The 17,187-nt window shown below is 63.8% G+C and overlaps 1 protein-coding gene across 15 annotated transcripts in view; it reads right to left on the reverse strand.

The window, feature by feature from the left end:
• Positions 1 to 3,948: 3,948 nt before the first annotated feature.
• The window catches only part of MEGF6 (multiple EGF like domains 6), an 86,866-nt gene continuing 73,627 nt past the window's right edge, over positions 3,949 to 17,187 (reverse strand). For 6 of the 15 annotated variants that reach the window (XM_073233058.1, XM_036999703.2, XM_036999701.2 and 3 more), the window contains 21 exons: positions 16,435 to 16,563; positions 15,554 to 15,688; positions 15,344 to 15,499; positions 13,306 to 13,431; positions 12,653 to 12,784; positions 12,446 to 12,574; positions 12,235 to 12,366; positions 10,912 to 11,040; positions 10,310 to 10,438; positions 9,650 to 9,778; positions 9,411 to 9,539; positions 9,118 to 9,249; positions 8,861 to 8,989; positions 8,189 to 8,317; positions 7,307 to 7,435; positions 6,927 to 7,055; positions 6,474 to 6,602; positions 6,254 to 6,382; positions 5,714 to 5,842; positions 4,446 to 4,490; positions 3,949 to 4,198 (listed from right to left, as the gene is read on the reverse strand). In XM_073233058.1, coding sequence (XP_073089159.1) covers positions 4,134 to 4,198; positions 4,446 to 4,490; positions 5,714 to 5,842; positions 6,254 to 6,382; positions 6,474 to 6,602; positions 6,927 to 7,055; positions 7,307 to 7,435; positions 8,189 to 8,317; positions 8,861 to 8,989; positions 9,118 to 9,249; positions 9,411 to 9,539; positions 9,650 to 9,778; positions 10,310 to 10,438; positions 10,912 to 11,040; positions 12,235 to 12,366; positions 12,446 to 12,574; positions 12,653 to 12,784; positions 13,306 to 13,431; positions 15,344 to 15,499; positions 15,554 to 15,688; positions 16,435 to 16,563 — 2,600 coding nt within the window. In that variant the 3' untranslated portion in view covers positions 3,949 to 4,133. Of the gene's footprint in view, positions 4,199 to 4,445; positions 4,491 to 5,713; positions 5,843 to 6,253; positions 6,383 to 6,473; positions 6,627 to 6,926; positions 7,082 to 7,306; positions 7,436 to 8,188; positions 8,318 to 8,860; positions 8,990 to 9,117; positions 9,250 to 9,410; positions 9,540 to 9,649; positions 9,779 to 10,309; positions 10,439 to 10,911; positions 11,041 to 11,320; positions 11,450 to 11,528; positions 11,658 to 12,234; positions 12,367 to 12,445; positions 12,575 to 12,652; positions 12,785 to 13,305; positions 13,432 to 15,343; positions 15,500 to 15,553; positions 15,689 to 16,434; positions 16,564 to 17,187 lie in introns of those variants that run through there. The other 9 variants (XM_036999702.2, XM_073233061.1, XM_036999712.2 and 6 more) reach the window with 8 other exon arrangements.

The raw sequence follows: 17,187 nt of genomic DNA on the forward strand, positions 1-17,187 counted from the left end.
GTCTCATCTCACTGTGGCCTTTCTCTGTGTCACTTTGCACATCTGGCCAGCTGTTCCCAACGGCTCCAGAACCTTCTGGGGCCTCCCCTCCTGGACGTGGCCATTCTGCTGGGTGGCTGTGCCACTGTCCCATGCCCTTGTGGCCGGCAAGGGGGGAGCGGCCCAGCCCTGGCCCCCAACGCCTCCCCGCCGACACTGTCCACACCCAGACTAGAGCCCAGGACGCCCAATCCCTGCCCCCCAGGAGGGTGTGGATACATCTCGGCTTCTCCACCCACACCCTTGGGGGCCATTGGGCCCACCTCCTCCTGGCCACCTCTGCCACTCCCGGTGTCACCCCTTCTCTGTGGCAGACACCCCAAATCGCTCCTCCAGTTGTCACCACGGGCCTCTCGCCCAGTGACGAGCACCCGCCAGATGGGAGCCTGAAGACTGGCTTCCCGCACCCCTGGGCTGGATAAATCCCCAGATGTAGACGGGTCCTGTTGCCTTGCTCACAGAAATCTTCCCTTGTGCCGTTTCCTAGCCGGTCACTGCCTCTGTCCGCCTGCCCCACGGGCACCCACGGGGGCCCCACCCTGCCGGATCTCCTCGGTCACACCAGGCCGTTGGCCCTTTTAGCTTTTCCATAGCGACAGTCCTGTCTCTGGAGATGGCAGGTCCGGCTCTCCCCAGCAGCCCCCACGTCTGAGTTCTCACCAGTCAGTGCCATCTGGTGCCTTCCCAGCTCTCCTGGGGTGGCGGTGGGGGTGACCCCTCTCAATGCTTGGTCTTAAGGGGCTTTATTCATTCCTTCCACAGTGTTGGCTAGGCTCTCCCCACATCCCGTCCCGGTAGTCCAGCATGAAGCAGGCAGAGCTCCCGCCTCCCAGACTTCTCTAGGGGGAGGGCAGCCAGAGACCCAGGCTGTGGCATCAGGGCCATGGAGCTCGATAAACAGGACCCCAGGCTGGTGCCGGGGAGGCCCTGCGGTGGCTTGGGCAGAGACTTGAATCCACGGGTCTTCCCATTACAAGTGCAGTAGGTTCTGGGCTCATAACCACTGTCAAGAAAGCACCTTTCTGTGTCCATCTCCAAGAATTTATGTCTTGAAGAGATGTTGGGTTCTATGGAATACTCTCTCTGCCTTTACAGTCTTCTGACTCTTACCCAACCCAAATACACCCAACACGTTTCCTGACAGTTTAATCAAGTCCAATTCCCACTGGATCCAGTTGGTATTTTTTTCAAATGTTTTTATTTGCATAGCTAATATTTACTTAGGATTCTGCATACGTGGAATGAGTCTATAAATTCTCTTTCCTTGTACCAACTTGATACTAGCCTGATGAGATGAGGTGAGCTGCTTTTCCTCTATTTAAACTTTCTTGAAAATTCCTATTAGATAAGTTCCTATTAGAAAATCTGGTACAACCACGTATGCTTACGTCTGTCCCAGGCACTTGTGGGGGGCGGGTGCAGACAGCGAGTTGGAGAGCTTTGATTAAACTATTTGCATTTACTAATCAGTTTATTAAAGTTTTTAAAAATTTCTACCTACACCAAACCTGGCATCTTATTAAATCTTCCCCAAAATTTATATTTAAAAATGTCAGTTAGTGGTACGTAGTTGTTTGCGACACTCATGTCGGATTTGTTTCTGTAGTTGACTCTCCCGTCTATATTCTTCTTCGTGTTTAAAAAAATTATCAATCTTGCTAGAGTTTTTTTTCTTCTTACTCGTCTTCAAAGGAGGAATTTTGGTTTTATAAAATGTTCCATTATTCTCCATTTGCTGTGTGTCATGCTTATATACTTAAATATAAATGTGTCTGTGTGAGTACACGTAGGGTCTGTGAATAGGGGGTGTGTGTATGTAAGCTTTGTGTATGCTGTTCAATTTTTATCATTCCTTATGTCCTGTTTGCTCAGCCTACTGGTTTTTAGGAAGAACCTGTTAAAACTGCATTATTTCAACCTGCTCTCTCCCTCATGGCCTCTTGAATCCCTGAGCCTCTAGTGTTGCACGCACACCCACATGTATATATTTACACACAGTTGGTTACGATGCTTTCACCCTGAGATGGTAACACTCGCACCCGCTTTCTTTTGGTTCACTCTGTGGGCTTGTATGTCTACCCTCCCAGGTGCTTTTATGGTTAAAATACTGCTAAGTAACATTTAATGCAGCCTAGGGGCCTTGTGCACGCTCATCGTATGCAGCTGTTTGCACCAGGCTTTGTTAATCTGCTTTATTCTCCTTTGTTTTCCGGCCTTTCCTGCTTGCCGCTGCAGGGATGCCGCCTCATCCAGATGGTTTAAAAGCTCGTCACCCTGCCAGTAGTCTCGCGGAGGTCACGCCGCTTCTGGGTGCTCAGCCTGCCCTGCTGACTTGCCCGGCTGCTTTCCCTAGCCGGCGGGTGGCCCTCCCTCCCCGGCCGAGTGACCCAGCTCTCCCCCTCTGCCCCACGCCCATGGAGGTGCGGCTGGCAGCTTAACACGAGTCCCCCATTCTCCTGACTAGCAGGTTATGTGGCAAATGTGGCAAATATCCACATCACTGTGGTACCACACCGGGCTTGGAGACCCAAGGGACGGTGGCCTTGCTGTCCAGGGACAGCTTGGCAAGGACGTCAAATTCAGGTTTCAAAACTTTCTCTCCAACACTTTGAAAACGGAACATCAGCCTCGACCGGCTTCGGGTGTTTCTGTTGTGAAGTCTGATGTCACTCTGATCCTGTTGTTTTTTTCGGGGCACTTGAGAATTTTTGTTTGCTGCTGCTGATACTCTTAAAATTCTTTGAAGTATGGGTCTTATTCTCTTCAGTTTTTTGTACTGAGCCCGTTCTGTCTGAGAACATTCACATTTTTGACATGAGGGCATCCTGCTTATTGCTGCTGCGCATTTTCTAGAGCTTCAGTGAGATGGCTGTTAAAACCCTTCCTTGTCCATTTCTGTTCTGTCGTCTGTTCTCCCTTCTGGGGTATTTATCATATTTACCCTGAAGTTCTGGACACAGCAGCCCATTAATGGGGCTTCCTCTGCTGCGGCTGGTCACTAGTTGTTTCTTTCCAGAGCCTTCATCTTGCCCCTTGAGATCCTTTGCCCTTGTACATGTCAGCTACCTGGGCTGGTGCTGGAGGGCACAGGACAGGGGCTACAGCCCAGACGCTCAGTGCCCAGTGACAGTCTGGGTCCAACCCGCTCCATGGGCCACCTGCCCTGTGATGTTCTCCACCCTCACTGCTGCTTCCTCCCTGAGGACAGGAGGGGCAGGTGGAGGTGCTGGGGGACGCCCGGGCTGCCTGCCACACGGCCCAGCCCTTGGGCCGGCCCTCCTCCCCTGGGGGCGCGGTTCCCACACCGGGGGCAGGCTCAGGACCTGCCACACCCCGGGTGTGCTGTCGGGCGCCTGGGCTGTGTGCTTGTTTCACAGGTCCATCTGCCTCTGCCTGGGTCAGCTTCTGGGTGTCCCCCAGAGCACCAGGGACCGGGATGAACCCCGCCCTTGTGTGGGGCACCCCCACCCCCACCCCCAGGGAGGAGCAGGGCTGAACGGTCCAGGTACCTATCAGGCCTCCCTGCCCAGGCACACTTGTGCTGGTGCCCAGGAGGCCACCACCGCAGAGCCCACAGAAACCAGCAAATGAGGCCACAGGAAAGCAGCTGCTCCTCTCTTAACTCTTAACTCACTGGGTTTCACATGGTACCGCTGCCCACAGGCCCCACAGGGCTTCCTGGGGCTGGCAGGAGTCAGCTGCCCACAAATACTCTTGCCTAAGTACGGCCAGGCCACATTTCCAGGTCCACGGGCTGAGCGCAGCAATCCCAGGGCCTAGCACCGAAAGCACCTGCTCACAAGGCAGGGGACCCACACCTGCCCTCAGCAGGGCCGCAAGGGGCGGGGCTTCCTCAGCCCAGGCAGCCTATGCAGCGCGAGGTCCAGTCCACTCGCCAGGGCTCTGCAGAGCTTGGCCAGGGGCTTCTCTTGTCACAGCCACATAACCCTTGCAGAGTGAGGCTGTCCACGGTCCTCAGAGACAAGGCTAGGTCTGGAGTCCCGGCCCAAGGCTGCCCTCCTTGTGAGCACCAAAGCCCTTGGGTCCCCGTGGAGGCACTCGGGGGGCGGGTCCGGGTGGGGGCCGCCTCTGAGCTAGTGCCTGTCTGCCCTGCTGCTGGGCCTGGGCGCTGGTCTGCGAGAGGCTGGTCCGGAGGCAGCTGCAGGGACAGAAGAATGGAGGGCAGCCCCAGGGCAGTGAAAACTCTCCAAGCTGCCAGTGCTCTGGGGCGCGCTTCCCTGAGGCCAGCAGATACGGAACAGTCCACCTGCCCCCAGCTTCCACTCCAGTGGAGCTCCAGGTTCCGGAACATGCCACCCCCATCATATGTGAACGTCCAATTCTCATCCCCCCTCTTCATCTGCGGGTGACAGGCTAGTGACACCACGAAGTGCCACCCTCCTTACCTGGGTCCTGGGCTGGAGACAGGCTCTTGAGCAGGGGGGGCCCACCTAAAGGTAGAGAGACAGCAGCTCATGCGAGTGGCTGCCTTGGGTGGGCAACCAGAACAAGGCAGTGAGGTCTAACCGCACCCAGGCCTGCAGGGACTCCCACTCCCACCCACTGGAGCCTCCCCTCCTCACTTCTATGCAAATGGAAGGCCCTCCCCCCTCCCCAGATGGGCTCCCCGCCTTCTCTGTCCAGGAGGTGTGCGGGGATGGATGGGGAGGGGCTTCTCTAGAGGTCAGCTAGGTCCCTTCCAGAACAGCAGAAGAGCCCAGGCTGCCGGGCAGAAAGGCCCTGCCCCTTCTTCCCACTGGGCCTCAGGCAGGCAAACCCCTGGCTCCAGAACCCGCTAAATGTCCAGGCTGCTTGGTGTCGGAGTGTCCACTGCCCACAGTGCAGTCCCACACACGACCACCAGGTGCCGCCGTGGAGGCTCCGCGTCCTGTCATCCCCCCAACACATCCTCAAAGTCCTGCCCCCACCTGCCTGACTTCCCACCCCTCCGGCTGCAGGAGGTGGGTTCCCCAGCAGGGTGGGGCCATGGCTGCCCTGGAGAGGCTCAAACTTCAGCCCTCAAGCCAGGAACCCGTCTGGAATCGCACTCGCAGCCTGGCTGCCCGCTTCTACGCAGCTGCATGGCTGGCTGCACAGCCGCCCCACGCAGGTCCCAAGCCAGCCTCTCACCTCCCTCCCCAGACTCCACCTTCTCGGCCACACGGAAGGCAGGGCCTGGGGAGTGGACATGGGGCACCCCTGCATTCTGCCTGCGGCCAGCACATTCTGCCAGAGCTTGTGCGGGCTAAGACCACAGGGCCATCAATGACTGCACCCTTCTGCCGGTAGGGCACATGTGTGTGCATAGGCGCCATGTACACATTAGCATGCATACACTAAAACACACATACAAGTACGTGCAGGGCCAGGAGGGGGCAAGGGGTGGGCCAGGCCAGTACCACCTACATGGGGTCCCCCAGCCCTGCCACAGGGTCGAGGCCGTCTGCAATTTGGGCCCGCCCTCACCCTACCTGGGGTAATGGGGACACGCGGGCTGGCAGCATGGCTGAGCCCTGTCCCTCAGTCTGGCGGCTGTAGGTTCACGCCGGAACCATCAGAGGCCGTGCAGACACTGTGGGTACAGCGCTGGGATGGTTGTTTGCACCAGCCAGCAATGCGTGGGGGTCAGAGAGCACAGTGCCCTTCCGTTCTCTCCCCAGGAAGCCCAACTCACCTTGACGGCATGTGGGCCCCATGTGGCCGTCCACACAGTGGCACTGCCCACTGATGGGGTCACAGTCCACCCCACCCCCACAGTCACAGCGCAGGGCACAGCCCGGCCCGAAGGAGCTCCCGCTGCAGTCTGTGGACAGGAGGGGGCGGGAGAGGCAGGCCTGAATGCCAACCCTGTCTGTCCAGCCCGGAAACCCCAGGTCTTAGGGCCATCCTCTGCGTGGGGGCACAGAGGGCCTCGGGCCTGTTTCCCTGCGCTGTGTGAGCTCTCACATGGAAAAGCGCCAGGCCAAGGTCTTGTGCCCACCTAACTGGGGCCTCCTCTCCTGACCCAGGCCCCATCAAACCTGGAGATCAGGGCGGGACCCTGACATCCCCGTGGGAGCTCTGTGCTGACCCCTGGAGCAGCGGCCCCTGCCAAGGCTGGACGGGCCCTGCACCCAGGTCACGACAGGCCCAGGTGGGGCTCAACCAGGACAGGGCACACACGTCACCAGTGGAGACCCGCACCCATCCACCCCGGGCAGCACCTCAGACTCACCAAGGTCACAGGTGGCCCCTGTGCGCCCCGGGGGGCAGAGGCAGAGGCCAGTGACAGGGTCACAGGGTGCCGCTCCCTTGCAGTCACACTGCTGGCCGCAGCCCTCTCCATACGAGCCCAGCTCGCACCCTAGGTGGGGGGACAGTGGGCTCTGCATCCCCTCCTGTCCCACAGCCCATGGGGACAGGGCAGAGGGCATGGAGAGGCAGGGAGCACTCACCCTGCTCACAGAACTGGCCCTGGAAGCCGGCAGGGCAGAGACACTGGCCACTGACGGGGTGGCAGGGGGCTCCGTGCTGGCACACGCACACACCCCGGCAGCCGGCCCCGTGGAAGCCGGGCGGGCAGGCTGAGGGAGGCCCAGTTCAGAGTCCTGCCTCAGTTTGCCCAGAGTGAGCAAAGGACCGGACTTGGGGCTCATGCGCCCCTTTCCCCCACCCGGTGTGGCTCCTGCCACCACTGGGGCTCAGCTGGGCTCCACCTGCTCCCTGGGACCCTGAGCCAGGGACCTCTAGCCTCGGAGCCCCACAGTGAGCTAGAGGCAGGCCGTAGCTCACGGGCCCCCGTGGGAAGTGACACGGAAGGTGGCTGTCACTCTGGTAAAGCTGTGGTCAGCCAGATCACCCTCACGGAAGGAGCGGACACAAGGACAGGGGACCCCCCCACGACTCACGGTGCTCGCATGCCGGGCCGTAGAAGCCAGGGCGGCAGTGACAGGCCCCTGTAGTGGGCTCACAGGTGGAGTTGTTGTGACAGGAGCATTCCAGGCGGCAGCTGGCACCGTAGTGCCCCAGGGGGCAGGCTGGGGGGAGCCCGGAGGTCAGCCTCCTGTCACAGAAGAGTAGGGGCCCAACGGACAGCCCCTCCAGCACTAGCCTGACCTAGGAGCCTCATCTGGCCCCACAGCAGCCCAGGGCCCCCCCACAAAGGTCCCCGAGCCCCACATCCCCTTGGAGCCCAAGGCCATGCCCTCACTGCCACCATGGGGGCATGGCCCTCTTTCCCTGCAGCTCACACGGGGACACGGCTCTCCTGGGCAGCCCAGACACTCACCCAGCTCACAGTGCAGCCCCGTCCAGCCGAGGCTACAGGAGCAGCTGCCATTGGTGGGGTGGCACAGACCCCCGTTTCTGCAGAAGCACACATGCTCACAGCCCACGCCAAACCGGTTCTGGGGACAGCCTGGGGGCAGACGGTGGGCACTGCTCAAGAGCTCCAGCCCAGGGCCAGTTGTCCTGGCTCTGGGGACATGTCCCCGCCAGGTCTGACGTTCACTGCAACACTTCCCGGGTGTCTGGGGGCCAGTCTCTGCCCCCCGGGGAACATGCATGCCAGAGACTGATACCAACTACACACCAGCCTGTTCACCCATCCACTCAGCCAGCCAATACCAGGCCAGACCTGGTGCTTAGGACAACTCAGGATCACAGGGCCAGGGCCGCTCAGCCCCCCAGAGGCTGTGGGTGCCACTCGGCCCCCCCTGCCCCACCGGCGGGAGGGGTCAGAGAAGCTTTCCTGGAGGTGGCGCACCCTACACAGGCACATCTCCACACTGGGGACCAGGCTGCCAAGCGCTCCATATGGCCCCTGTCCATATTAGGGTTGACCAATGGCTGCTGCCCTCCCCTGGGGGCAACGATGTGGCCTGGCGGCAGCCAGACCCCAAGGTTTTTGGCCCTCTGCTGCCCTAGGCAGAGAACTGGGTGGTGGATGAGTAGTCACGAGGGGTGGGGCCAGGCCAAGGAGCCGCGGGCACAGCCAGGGGCCTGGAAGGAGGCTCCGAGCAGGAACCTGCCTGCGGGGTGGGTGTGACCCTGCCCCCCAGCATGGAGGCCGTAGGTGTGAATGTGGCACTCAGGGCTGGTTCTCCCCCAGGGGCCCCATGGCTCGTGAGCAACGCCTGCAGTGCCAAGGGCAGGGGGCACAGGTGCTCACCACGTTCACAGTGGACGCCGATCCTCCCTGGGGGGCAGATGCAGGTGCCACTCACAGGGTCACAGGGCACCCCCTGTCCACATCTGCACAGGTGGGTACAGCCAGCGCCGAAGCGGCCCTGTGGACAGGCTGCCAGGAGGAAACGGGAGGGTAGCTGCCCCGCTGGCCCCCATTCCCTCTCTGCCACGTGCCCCAAAGGCGGGTGGGGTGCAGAGAGCCCTGAGCCTGGCAGGGAGTGCCGGCTCCCTCTGTACCTGCCCAGTTTCAGTCTCCCCACCACAGACAGGTCTGCTGGGGGCCTGCTCTGCAGGACAGTGACCGCAGCCCTGCACGCCTGAGCCAAGATCCCAGATGGGTCCAAAGACCCACATGACTTGGGAAGGCCCTTTGCTTGGCCGGATGCCCTGCTGGCCTCTGCACAGCAGTGCGCATGTCCCGCTGGGGCACCCTGGGTTGGGGCGCATGGCACACAGCTGGGCAGAGCTGGCCGGCAGGTGGGGGACACTGGGGTCAAACCAACACCCCCTGCTCAGCTCAGCCTGGGGCCAGGCCCAGAGGCAGGCTCAGGGAGGCGGGGCACTGGGGGGCTGTCCATCCTGAAGGCGGGCTCTTGGGGCCCTGAGCATGAGTCACAGGGAGGAGCCGCACCTGCCCTTCCCCCTGGACACTCACCGTGGCTGCAGTCGGCCCCGAGGAACCCAGCTGGGCAGTGGCAGGCCCCAGTGGCTGCGTCACAGGTGCCCCCATTGAGACACCCACATAGTTGTTCACAGCCAGGCCCGAATCGTCCAGGTGGGCAGCCTGCAGGCAGAGTGGACAGCTGCCAGGGGTTGGGGACTGGGTCCTGCATCCACATGCAGAGCGCCCAGGGACCCACTCCCCCAACACCGCAGAGGATGGCCTGAGGCCGGGGCATAGGTGGCACTCACGTTGCTGGCAGTCGGTGCCGTGGTAGCCAGCAGTGCACTCACAGGCCCCTGAGGCAGGGTGGCAGGCCTGGTTCTTGCCGGGACACTGGCACTTCTGCCTACAGCCGTCCCCAAAAGTGCCAGGCAGGCAGGCTAGGGTGCAGAGAAGGGTGTCAGTCCTGGCCCAACCATACCTCCCAGGTGGGGTTATAGGTTTGGGGTATGGCTCAGGGGTACGTGCAGCCTGAGCTTTATGCCCCATCGGGAGGGGCTGAGCCGCTGGCCACCCTTCCCGCCTAGGTGGGGTCACCTACTCTGCTCACAGCCGGGCCCAGTGAAGCCTGGTGGACAGCGACACACCCCGGTGATGTGGTGGCAGGCAGCGCCGGCTGGGCACTGGCAGCGCTGGGCACAGGCCTCTCCAAACCAGCCCTGGGGGCAGGCTGCAGAGCCACAGACAGGGGCTAGTGGGCAGCCCTGGGCAGTGCAGGCCTGGAGGGCCACTGTGTGAGGGCCCACCCCACACCAGGTGCTGGCAGAGCTGGGGCCTCACCACTCTCACACCGAGGGCCCCTCCATCCCGGGGGACAGACGCAGGCCCCTGTGACATGGTGGCAGGTGGCTCCCCGCAGGCAGGCACAGCGCTCCTCACAGCGTGCCCCAAACGTGCCCTCAGCACAGGCTGTGGCCAGTGAGACAGGGGGAGAGCTGAGTTGTACTCTGGAAGGCTGGCCAGGCCACACCCAGCCCACTCCTCCCACATGCCAGCAGCCCCCACCCCTGCCAGCTGACCAGCTCACTGGGGCCACACACGCTGGAGGCTGAGGCCACCCCAGCCTCCCCCGGCCCCCGGCCTGCCCACTCATCCCTGAACCAGCCGGCAGGGCAGAGGCAGTGGCCGTGTGCTGGCCACAGAGGCCACTGTGGAGGCATCTACAGTGGTGCTGGCAGCCAGCCCCGGAGCGCACCGGGCACACTTCAGGGCAGGTTCAGGGTGAGGGACCCACCTCCTGGGCAGGACTATGCGGAGACCCCACCAGCGCATGCTTCCAGCAGGGCACCCAGAGACCCTGATCCCATGTCCTTGGGAAGGCGGGGTGCCAGGCTGGTCACACTGCAGGCCTGTGCGGCACCCCCAGGATGCTGCCCCCACCCTAGCCTGGCTCCTGCAGACCCCCACAGATCCTCCTCCTCCCCCCCAACCAGTACTCACCTTTCTCACAGGCCAGGCCAGCCCAGCCCTCTGGGCATGTGCAGTGGCCTGAGACAGGGTCACAGGTGCCCCCATTCTGGCAGAGGCAGGAATGCTGACAGTTCTCACCATGTAGGCCTGATGGGCAGGCTTCGGGTGGGGGAAGGCAGCAGCTTGCAGCCTGTCCCCAGGAGGGCCGGCCCATGGGGTCTGCAGGCGGCACGGCCCATGCCCAGGCCACGCCCAGACCAGACCACGCCCATACCCAGACCAGACCACGCCCAACACCAGACTGGGGCTCAGGCCCCTCCCAGGGCTCTTTCTAAGACTGCCTGCCCCAGGCCACCATCCCAGCCTTGGGGAACTCAGCACTTAAGGGTGTCGCCCTGGCTCCTAAGCAGCCAGTTTCCTCCCTCCCCCAGATGCCAGGTGCCCCATGGGGACATGACAGGCCCCAGCCCTCCCTGCCCATTGCTTCCCATGGGAGTTAAGTCCACCCGGAGTCCCATGCCCATGTGACCCTGCACAGCCCCCACGAGGGGCAAATGCAATCCCTGGTCCCCTGACTCCCCACAAAAGTGGGCCCCTTTCCTGGTGAAAGACCCCTCCTGGGCGTGGCTTACCCTGCAGGCAGGTGGGGCCCATCCAGCCAGGCTCACAGCGGCACTGCCCGTGGACAGGGTCACAAGAGGCCCCGTTAAAACAGGAGCAGGTCTGGCTGCAGTTTTGACCATAGGTGTGGGCAGGGCAGGCTGAGGGGAGAGGGGTGGCCAGGGGTCAGGGGGTCGGACCCTGGGAGGTGCTGCAGCAGGTCTGCAAGACCCTCAGGCCTGTGGTCAATCATCCCCTCCTTCTGGCCTGGGTACCACTTGGGGTGACACACAGGGCCTAATATGCTTGCAGTGGGCAAAGCAGCAAACCCAGGGTGGCCACCTGGCAGCTCCAGACACCCAGGCCGGGACCCCAGAGAGTATCTGGCTTGGTGTGCCAACCCCTCCTGCAGCCCCTGGGGCTGGCAGGGGCCTCATGCACTCTGGGCACAAGGGGACCCCAGGCGGCCGGCGGGGCTGAGGCAGGAGCTGCTCACAGCGTCGCAAGGGGCCCCGGCAGGGCAGTCACAGGCTCTGTGGCAGTTTGGTCCGAAGAAGCCGGTGGGACAGGCTGCAGGCAAGGCAGTGATGGGGTGTCTGCCTGCACTGCCAGCCGGCCTAGCCCAGCCACGGCCCACACCCCGGCTCACCGCGTTCACAGAAGGTTCCCCTCCAGCCGGCTGGGCAGGTGCAGGCCCCGCTGACATGGTCACAGGCTGCCCCATGCTCGCACCGGCACTGCTGCCCACAGCGTGGCCCAAACCGGCCCTGGGGACACCCTGAGACACGCAGCCCAGCCCACCATCAGTTTGGTGGGGCGGGGGGCCTACCACAGCTGCCCAGGCCTCTGCCACCCCCGCTGGTGCCTGGGACTGCAGGGCAGCAGGTGGCTCACGGGCAAGGCCCTCCTTACACAAAGGATCTGGGCTCGCCCAGTGCCTCCACCTCCTCCTGGCCAGCTAGGACTGAGCCCCAGGGGAGGCAGGAGCTGTGGGGCTGCCACTAGGCCCACTTTCCCACCCCGAACCAGACCCACCAATCCGGCTGTGGGGCAGCCACACGCTGACGGTCACAGGCCTATGTCCTAAGCAGCCACCTTGCTCCCCTCCTCCAGGTGGGGTGCATCAGGCCCCACCTCTCCCTGCCAGCTGCTCCAGGTGAGCCTTATGTGGGCCCCAGGGAGGTGAGGGGGGGCGGGGCCTGGGCCCAGGCTGGGGGCTGGGTGACCTCAGGTGAGGAGACCCCTGCTTGTCTGGGGGCCAGAGGGCAGGACTAGGGCCCCAACACACATGTGCATGAAGGCTTGTGGGTGAGCACACAGCTCGCACACAGCAGGGCTACGGCGGGTCGACTCACGCTGCTCGCACCACGTGCCCGTGTAGCCGGCCTCACACACACACAGGCCGCTGGTGGCCTCACAGCTCCCATTGCCAGCGCTGCAGTTGCAGGGGCGACTGCAGCCGTATCCCCAGTGCCCACTGTCACAGGCTGAAAGGGGGCCTGGGTCACCCTGCGCAGACCTCCCCGGCCCCTCCCCGGGCCCTGGGCGGGCTCCTTTAGGCACTACCTCGCTGGCAGCTGAGGCCGGTCCACCCAGGGGCACAGCTGCAGTGTCCAGTCTCCGGGTGGCAATACCCCTCGTTGGCACAGGAACACCTTGTCTGGCAGCCAGGCCCAAACCAGCCTGCTGGGCATGCTGCAGGGGTGCAGGTAAGGCAGGTGAGGGCAGGCCCTTGGTCCGGCAGTGGCCAAGGCAGGGCAGAGCGGCACTCACCATCCTGACAGCGGCTGCCGGTGTACCCAGGGCGGCACAGGCAGATTCCAGCCTCAGGATCACAGGTGGCACCGTGCTCACACGCCGGGCAGACCTCCTGGCAGCCAAGCCCCCAGCGGCCCTCGGGACAAGCTAGCCCCCCACAGCCCATCAGTCTCCCCAAGAGCTTCGTTGGGCCGGCCTGGCACAGCACCCAGCGCCGTGTCACGGCCCAGGAATGGGAGCCACTGTTACCATCTAAGCCAGCCCAGGGGAGGAAGAGGGACAGGTCAGGGGGAGCCCTGGCCCCTCAGCTACAGGGCAACACCTCAGAGAGAGAACCCCCTGCCCAGGACAGCAAAATGAGAGGATCATCAGAAGATCTGGGAGACCCCCACACAGCGAGCAGGCAGCCCAGAGGGCAGACCGCAGGCCCCAGGAGGGCTGGCAGCTCTGCTGGCCCATCTGTCACCCACCTCTCATGGGGAGAGCTCTCAGGGCACCACAGACCCCAGGGCCCGAGGGGCTGGCTCCTCACAGATAACCCCAATACCGCGGTTCCCAGATGTGGTCCAGGGCTGGGCCCAGGGTCCCCAAACAGGCCCAGGGCTAGAGGCCACTTGGAGTGTGCAGCCCAGGAAGTGAGGGAGACCTGGGCACACCATGCCACTCACCTGCCCCACAGTCGTCCCCAGTCCTCCCTGGTGGGCACAGGCACTGCCCAGTGACCCGGTCACAGGGGGCCCCCCCGCAGGAGCAGGAGCCGGAGCAGTTCCCGCCGAATGTCCCCCCTGGGCACTCTGCAGGAAAAAGCAGGAATGGCCTCAGCCGGCCCCATTCAGAGTGACCCTCCCCCTTCGGGGCCCTGGCACCTGCTCCCTGCCCCAGGGCGCTGCTGGACTTAGCCAGGGCCTCTGGGCGAGCGTGGTGGGACCAGGAGCCGACAGGGCACGAGGACACGGGGAAAGGCAGGGAAGCACCTCATCGTCATGGGGGATGAGGGCACGGCCAGGCAGGGTCTGGGGGTGGGAGGGGGGCAGCCAGAGGGCGAGGCCTGGGAGGGTGTCCAGGGCCCGGGACGCTCGCTGGAGCTAGGGGCAGGGCTGGCTGGCCCTCCTTGCTGCGCCCTCTCCACGCCCCCCAACCCCAGCACCACCCAGGGGCCCCTGTCCAGTCCCACCCAACTCCCCTCCCCACCCAACTGGGAGCGTCAGGGCAAGTGTGGCCCCCTTCCCCCATCTGGGCTCCCCACAGAGCACGGGGGGTGGGGTGGGACTGCCCCGCCCCATCCCCAGAGCTGAAGCCCTTTCTGGCAGGGTGGGGGCTGGGGAGGGGGACTGGCAGCCAGAATGCCCTGCCCCTGCACACTAAGGGGGGCCCCAGCCTCTGGGAGGAGGCCCTCCTCCTCTGCCCTGTGGAAGGGCCGTGGGCCCCAGGGGAGGGCAGAGGCCAAGAGAGAGAGGTCCTGAGGAGTGGCTGAGGGTGCTCTGGAGACAGTGGGCTGCGGTGTAGGCTTGTCCCCACCCTGGGGCCTGCAGAGCCTGGGCGCTGGAAGCCCCTGACTGGCCTGGGGAGAGCCCCCTCCACACCCTCTCCCCTGCCCCGGCAGGGCCGTGACCCTGGATAGCAGAGAAGGCACCTGCCTGTCCCAGTGCCAGGCAGCCCATCACAGCCCAGGAGGGCGTCAGAGCCGGGAGGCAGCAAGCCCCGTCCGTGCCCATGAGTCAGAGCCCTCCTGGCGCTCTCACAGCCAGAACACAGATGCTTGGACCCGCTGAGACCACGGAGGCCCTCAGAGCGCATGGGGCTCGGGGCTTCAGGCCGGGCTCCGAGCACACCGCCGTCCTCTGCCAGTAGACTCACAAGCCCGTGACAGGACCACCCCATGGGACGGGCCTGGCCTGCGTGGAGACCCTGACCCCTCGGCTGGGCTGGGCAGAGGCCCCTGGCCCTCTCTGTTTCTCAGAGGGGTGCGTCAGCTGTGAGGGGATGGCCCCGGCTGGGGGCAGCCCGAGCCAGGCGGGCCCCTGGCCATGGTTACACAGGTCACACTGCAGGCCCTGTGGCCCATCCAGCCTGGCCAATGGGTGCGGATAGTGTGTGTTCCACATGCCGAGAGGTCCAACCTGCCCATCCTGACCTGCTGTCAGTGTGGCCACAGCAACCCCGGTGCTGGTGTGGAGGGCTTCCTCGACTTCCTTATCTGCCCTTGACCTGCAAACGGGGGGCCCCCGGGCCTCCAGCCTGCCCACCACTCTGTGCCCATCCACACCGCCCCCAGGCCTCGGCAGCCATGCAGAGAGCCTTCCATCACCCCTCCAGCCGGCCCAGGCTCTGCTCTGAGCCCACACCCGGGGGCGCCTGCCTCTGTCAGGCTGCCTCAGACCCACGGGGAGGTGCTCCAGAGCCGTGGCCCCCAGCAGGCAGCACACCGTCTGTTCCGGTGGAGAGAGGCCTCCTCTGGGCCGGGCCCTGGGCACACAGACCAACCCCTGCCCAAGCGGCCTCCTCAGGTGCACAGAGATGGGCAGGCCAGTGGCTATGCCATCACTGTGTGAACAGGGTGGAGATGCCACAGGTGGAGGGGACACATAGGCCAGCCTCCAGGGCTGACCCAGCCCCCAGAGTACAACACTCCTGGCGCCCAATGCCCAGCACGCACTGGACGACCAGCACCCCACCCAGACTGGCGCCCAGGGGCTAGCCACCCACCTTGGTTGCAGTCCCTCCCCTGGTAGCCGGCAGGACACTGTTTGCCACATTCGCCGCTGACAGGGTCACAGGCTGCACCCGGAGCGCAGGAACACGTCTGCTGGCACCCAGGCCCGAAGAAACCCGGAGGGCACTCTGCAGGGGTGGGAAGTGGGCCTGCAGGGTTCAGCCGGCCCCGGGCCCCCCCAGCACCCCACACTCCACACTCACCGTCCTGGCACAGCTGGCCCCTGAAGCCTGCCTTGCAGGAGCAGCTGCCGTCTCTCCGGTCGCATGCACGTGTGTTCCGCCGTTCACAGCGGCACTCCTCTGAGCAGCCGGGTCCGAAGGCCCAAGGCGGGCAGGCTGCACCCACAGGGCCGTTAGGGGGCCTGCCCGCCTCTGTGGGCCTGCCCCTCCCGGGCCCAAGCTCTCCAGCCCGTTCACTGAGCTGTGTCCCTGGGGCCCTGGGGCTGGCACAGAGCCACACTGTTCACCCCAGCCACCGGTGTCCCGTGGGACTGGGACCACTGTGCCCATTTTGTGGACAAGAACCAAGGTCTCAGCGAAGTTTGGGAATTTGCCTGAGTCACACCACCTTCCAGCTGGGAAACAGAATCCAGTGCCCCAAATCACCCTCCCATGAGTGCCACCCAGAGCTATGACGACAAAGTCACTCATCGCCATCCACCTTTCCTCCACCAGCCCGCTGCCCCCCTCCCAGGGTCTGTGCACCTGCCCGGCTGCCAGGAAGCTCCAGAAGCCAAGATGAGCCCTGTGCCCCGCAGGCTTCTGAGCAAGGCTGCCCCAGCCCGTGGCTGCAGCCCACCCGCTGGCCAAGCTGGGCCAGGAGATAGCAAGAGGCTGAACACCACCCAGATGCCCTCAAGGCAGTGCAGTCTGGAGGAGGTGGCATGTAGTCCACAGACCTGGGACAGGCCCCACATCCCAGCAGGGGACCTTGTGAGCCCCCATGTCCTCATCTGCAAATGACCATCAGTCAAGCCCAAGCTGGACTGGGGCAGTGAGGCACGGCATGAGCGCCCAGCCCGCAGCACAGCACCACCCACTCTGCCCCTAGGACAGGGCAGCCAGCAGGCAGAGGGACTCACCCAGGTGGCAGAAGCGGCCATAAAGCCCTGGGTCACAGAGGCAGGCCCCATAGAGGCGGTGGCACCGGCCCCGGTTGGCACAGTGGCACTTCTTGCGGCAGTGTTTGCCATAGAAGCCCTTGGGGCAGCCTGGGGGAAGATGGAGCCTCTTGAGAACCCACCCAGACATAGCACCCACACCCCAGGAGATGCTCCCAAGGGCCCCAGTGCCCAGCACAGGAGCCAGGAGCGGATGGGTCACCAGGGCATGGCCACAGGACTTTGGGGCCACCAGCAGCCTGAGGACCCTGCATCCCAGACAGGGAGGGGCTCCAGGGGCAGGCACAGGTGCCACGAGGGCAGGGCAGGCACAAGAGGAACCCCATAGACATGGCTGACTACCCTGGCTGGGCCAGTGCCCCACAGGGCCTGCGGCCTGGACAGTGGCAGGGCAGGGCTGGAGGCCAAGCACATTCCTCAGCATATCCCCCATCTGACCCACGTCTGTGGCATCCTGAGTCTGTGCTTCCATGGTCCCCTAGCCTGACCTCAAGCAGGGCACTCAAGGCCAACAGCTCGGGGGCCCCTGGCTCAGAAGGGCTCCTGGCTTCCCTCTGAATCCATCCTGCCCGATGCTGCCTATGGAAGGGCTACGGGCCGTGGGGGCTGGACGGTGGCCCCAGATCCGTCCACGTCCTCTCCCCAGAACCTACAGGTGAGACCATTCTGGACTCTCCAAACTGGCCTAAATCCAGCAAGTGTCCTTAGAGGAGA

This window comes from Manis javanica, chromosome 4, assembly GCF_040802235.1.
Source record: "Manis javanica isolate MJ-LG chromosome 4, MJ_LKY, whole genome shotgun sequence".
NCBI lineage: Eukaryota > Metazoa > Chordata > Mammalia > Pholidota > Manidae > Manis > Manis javanica.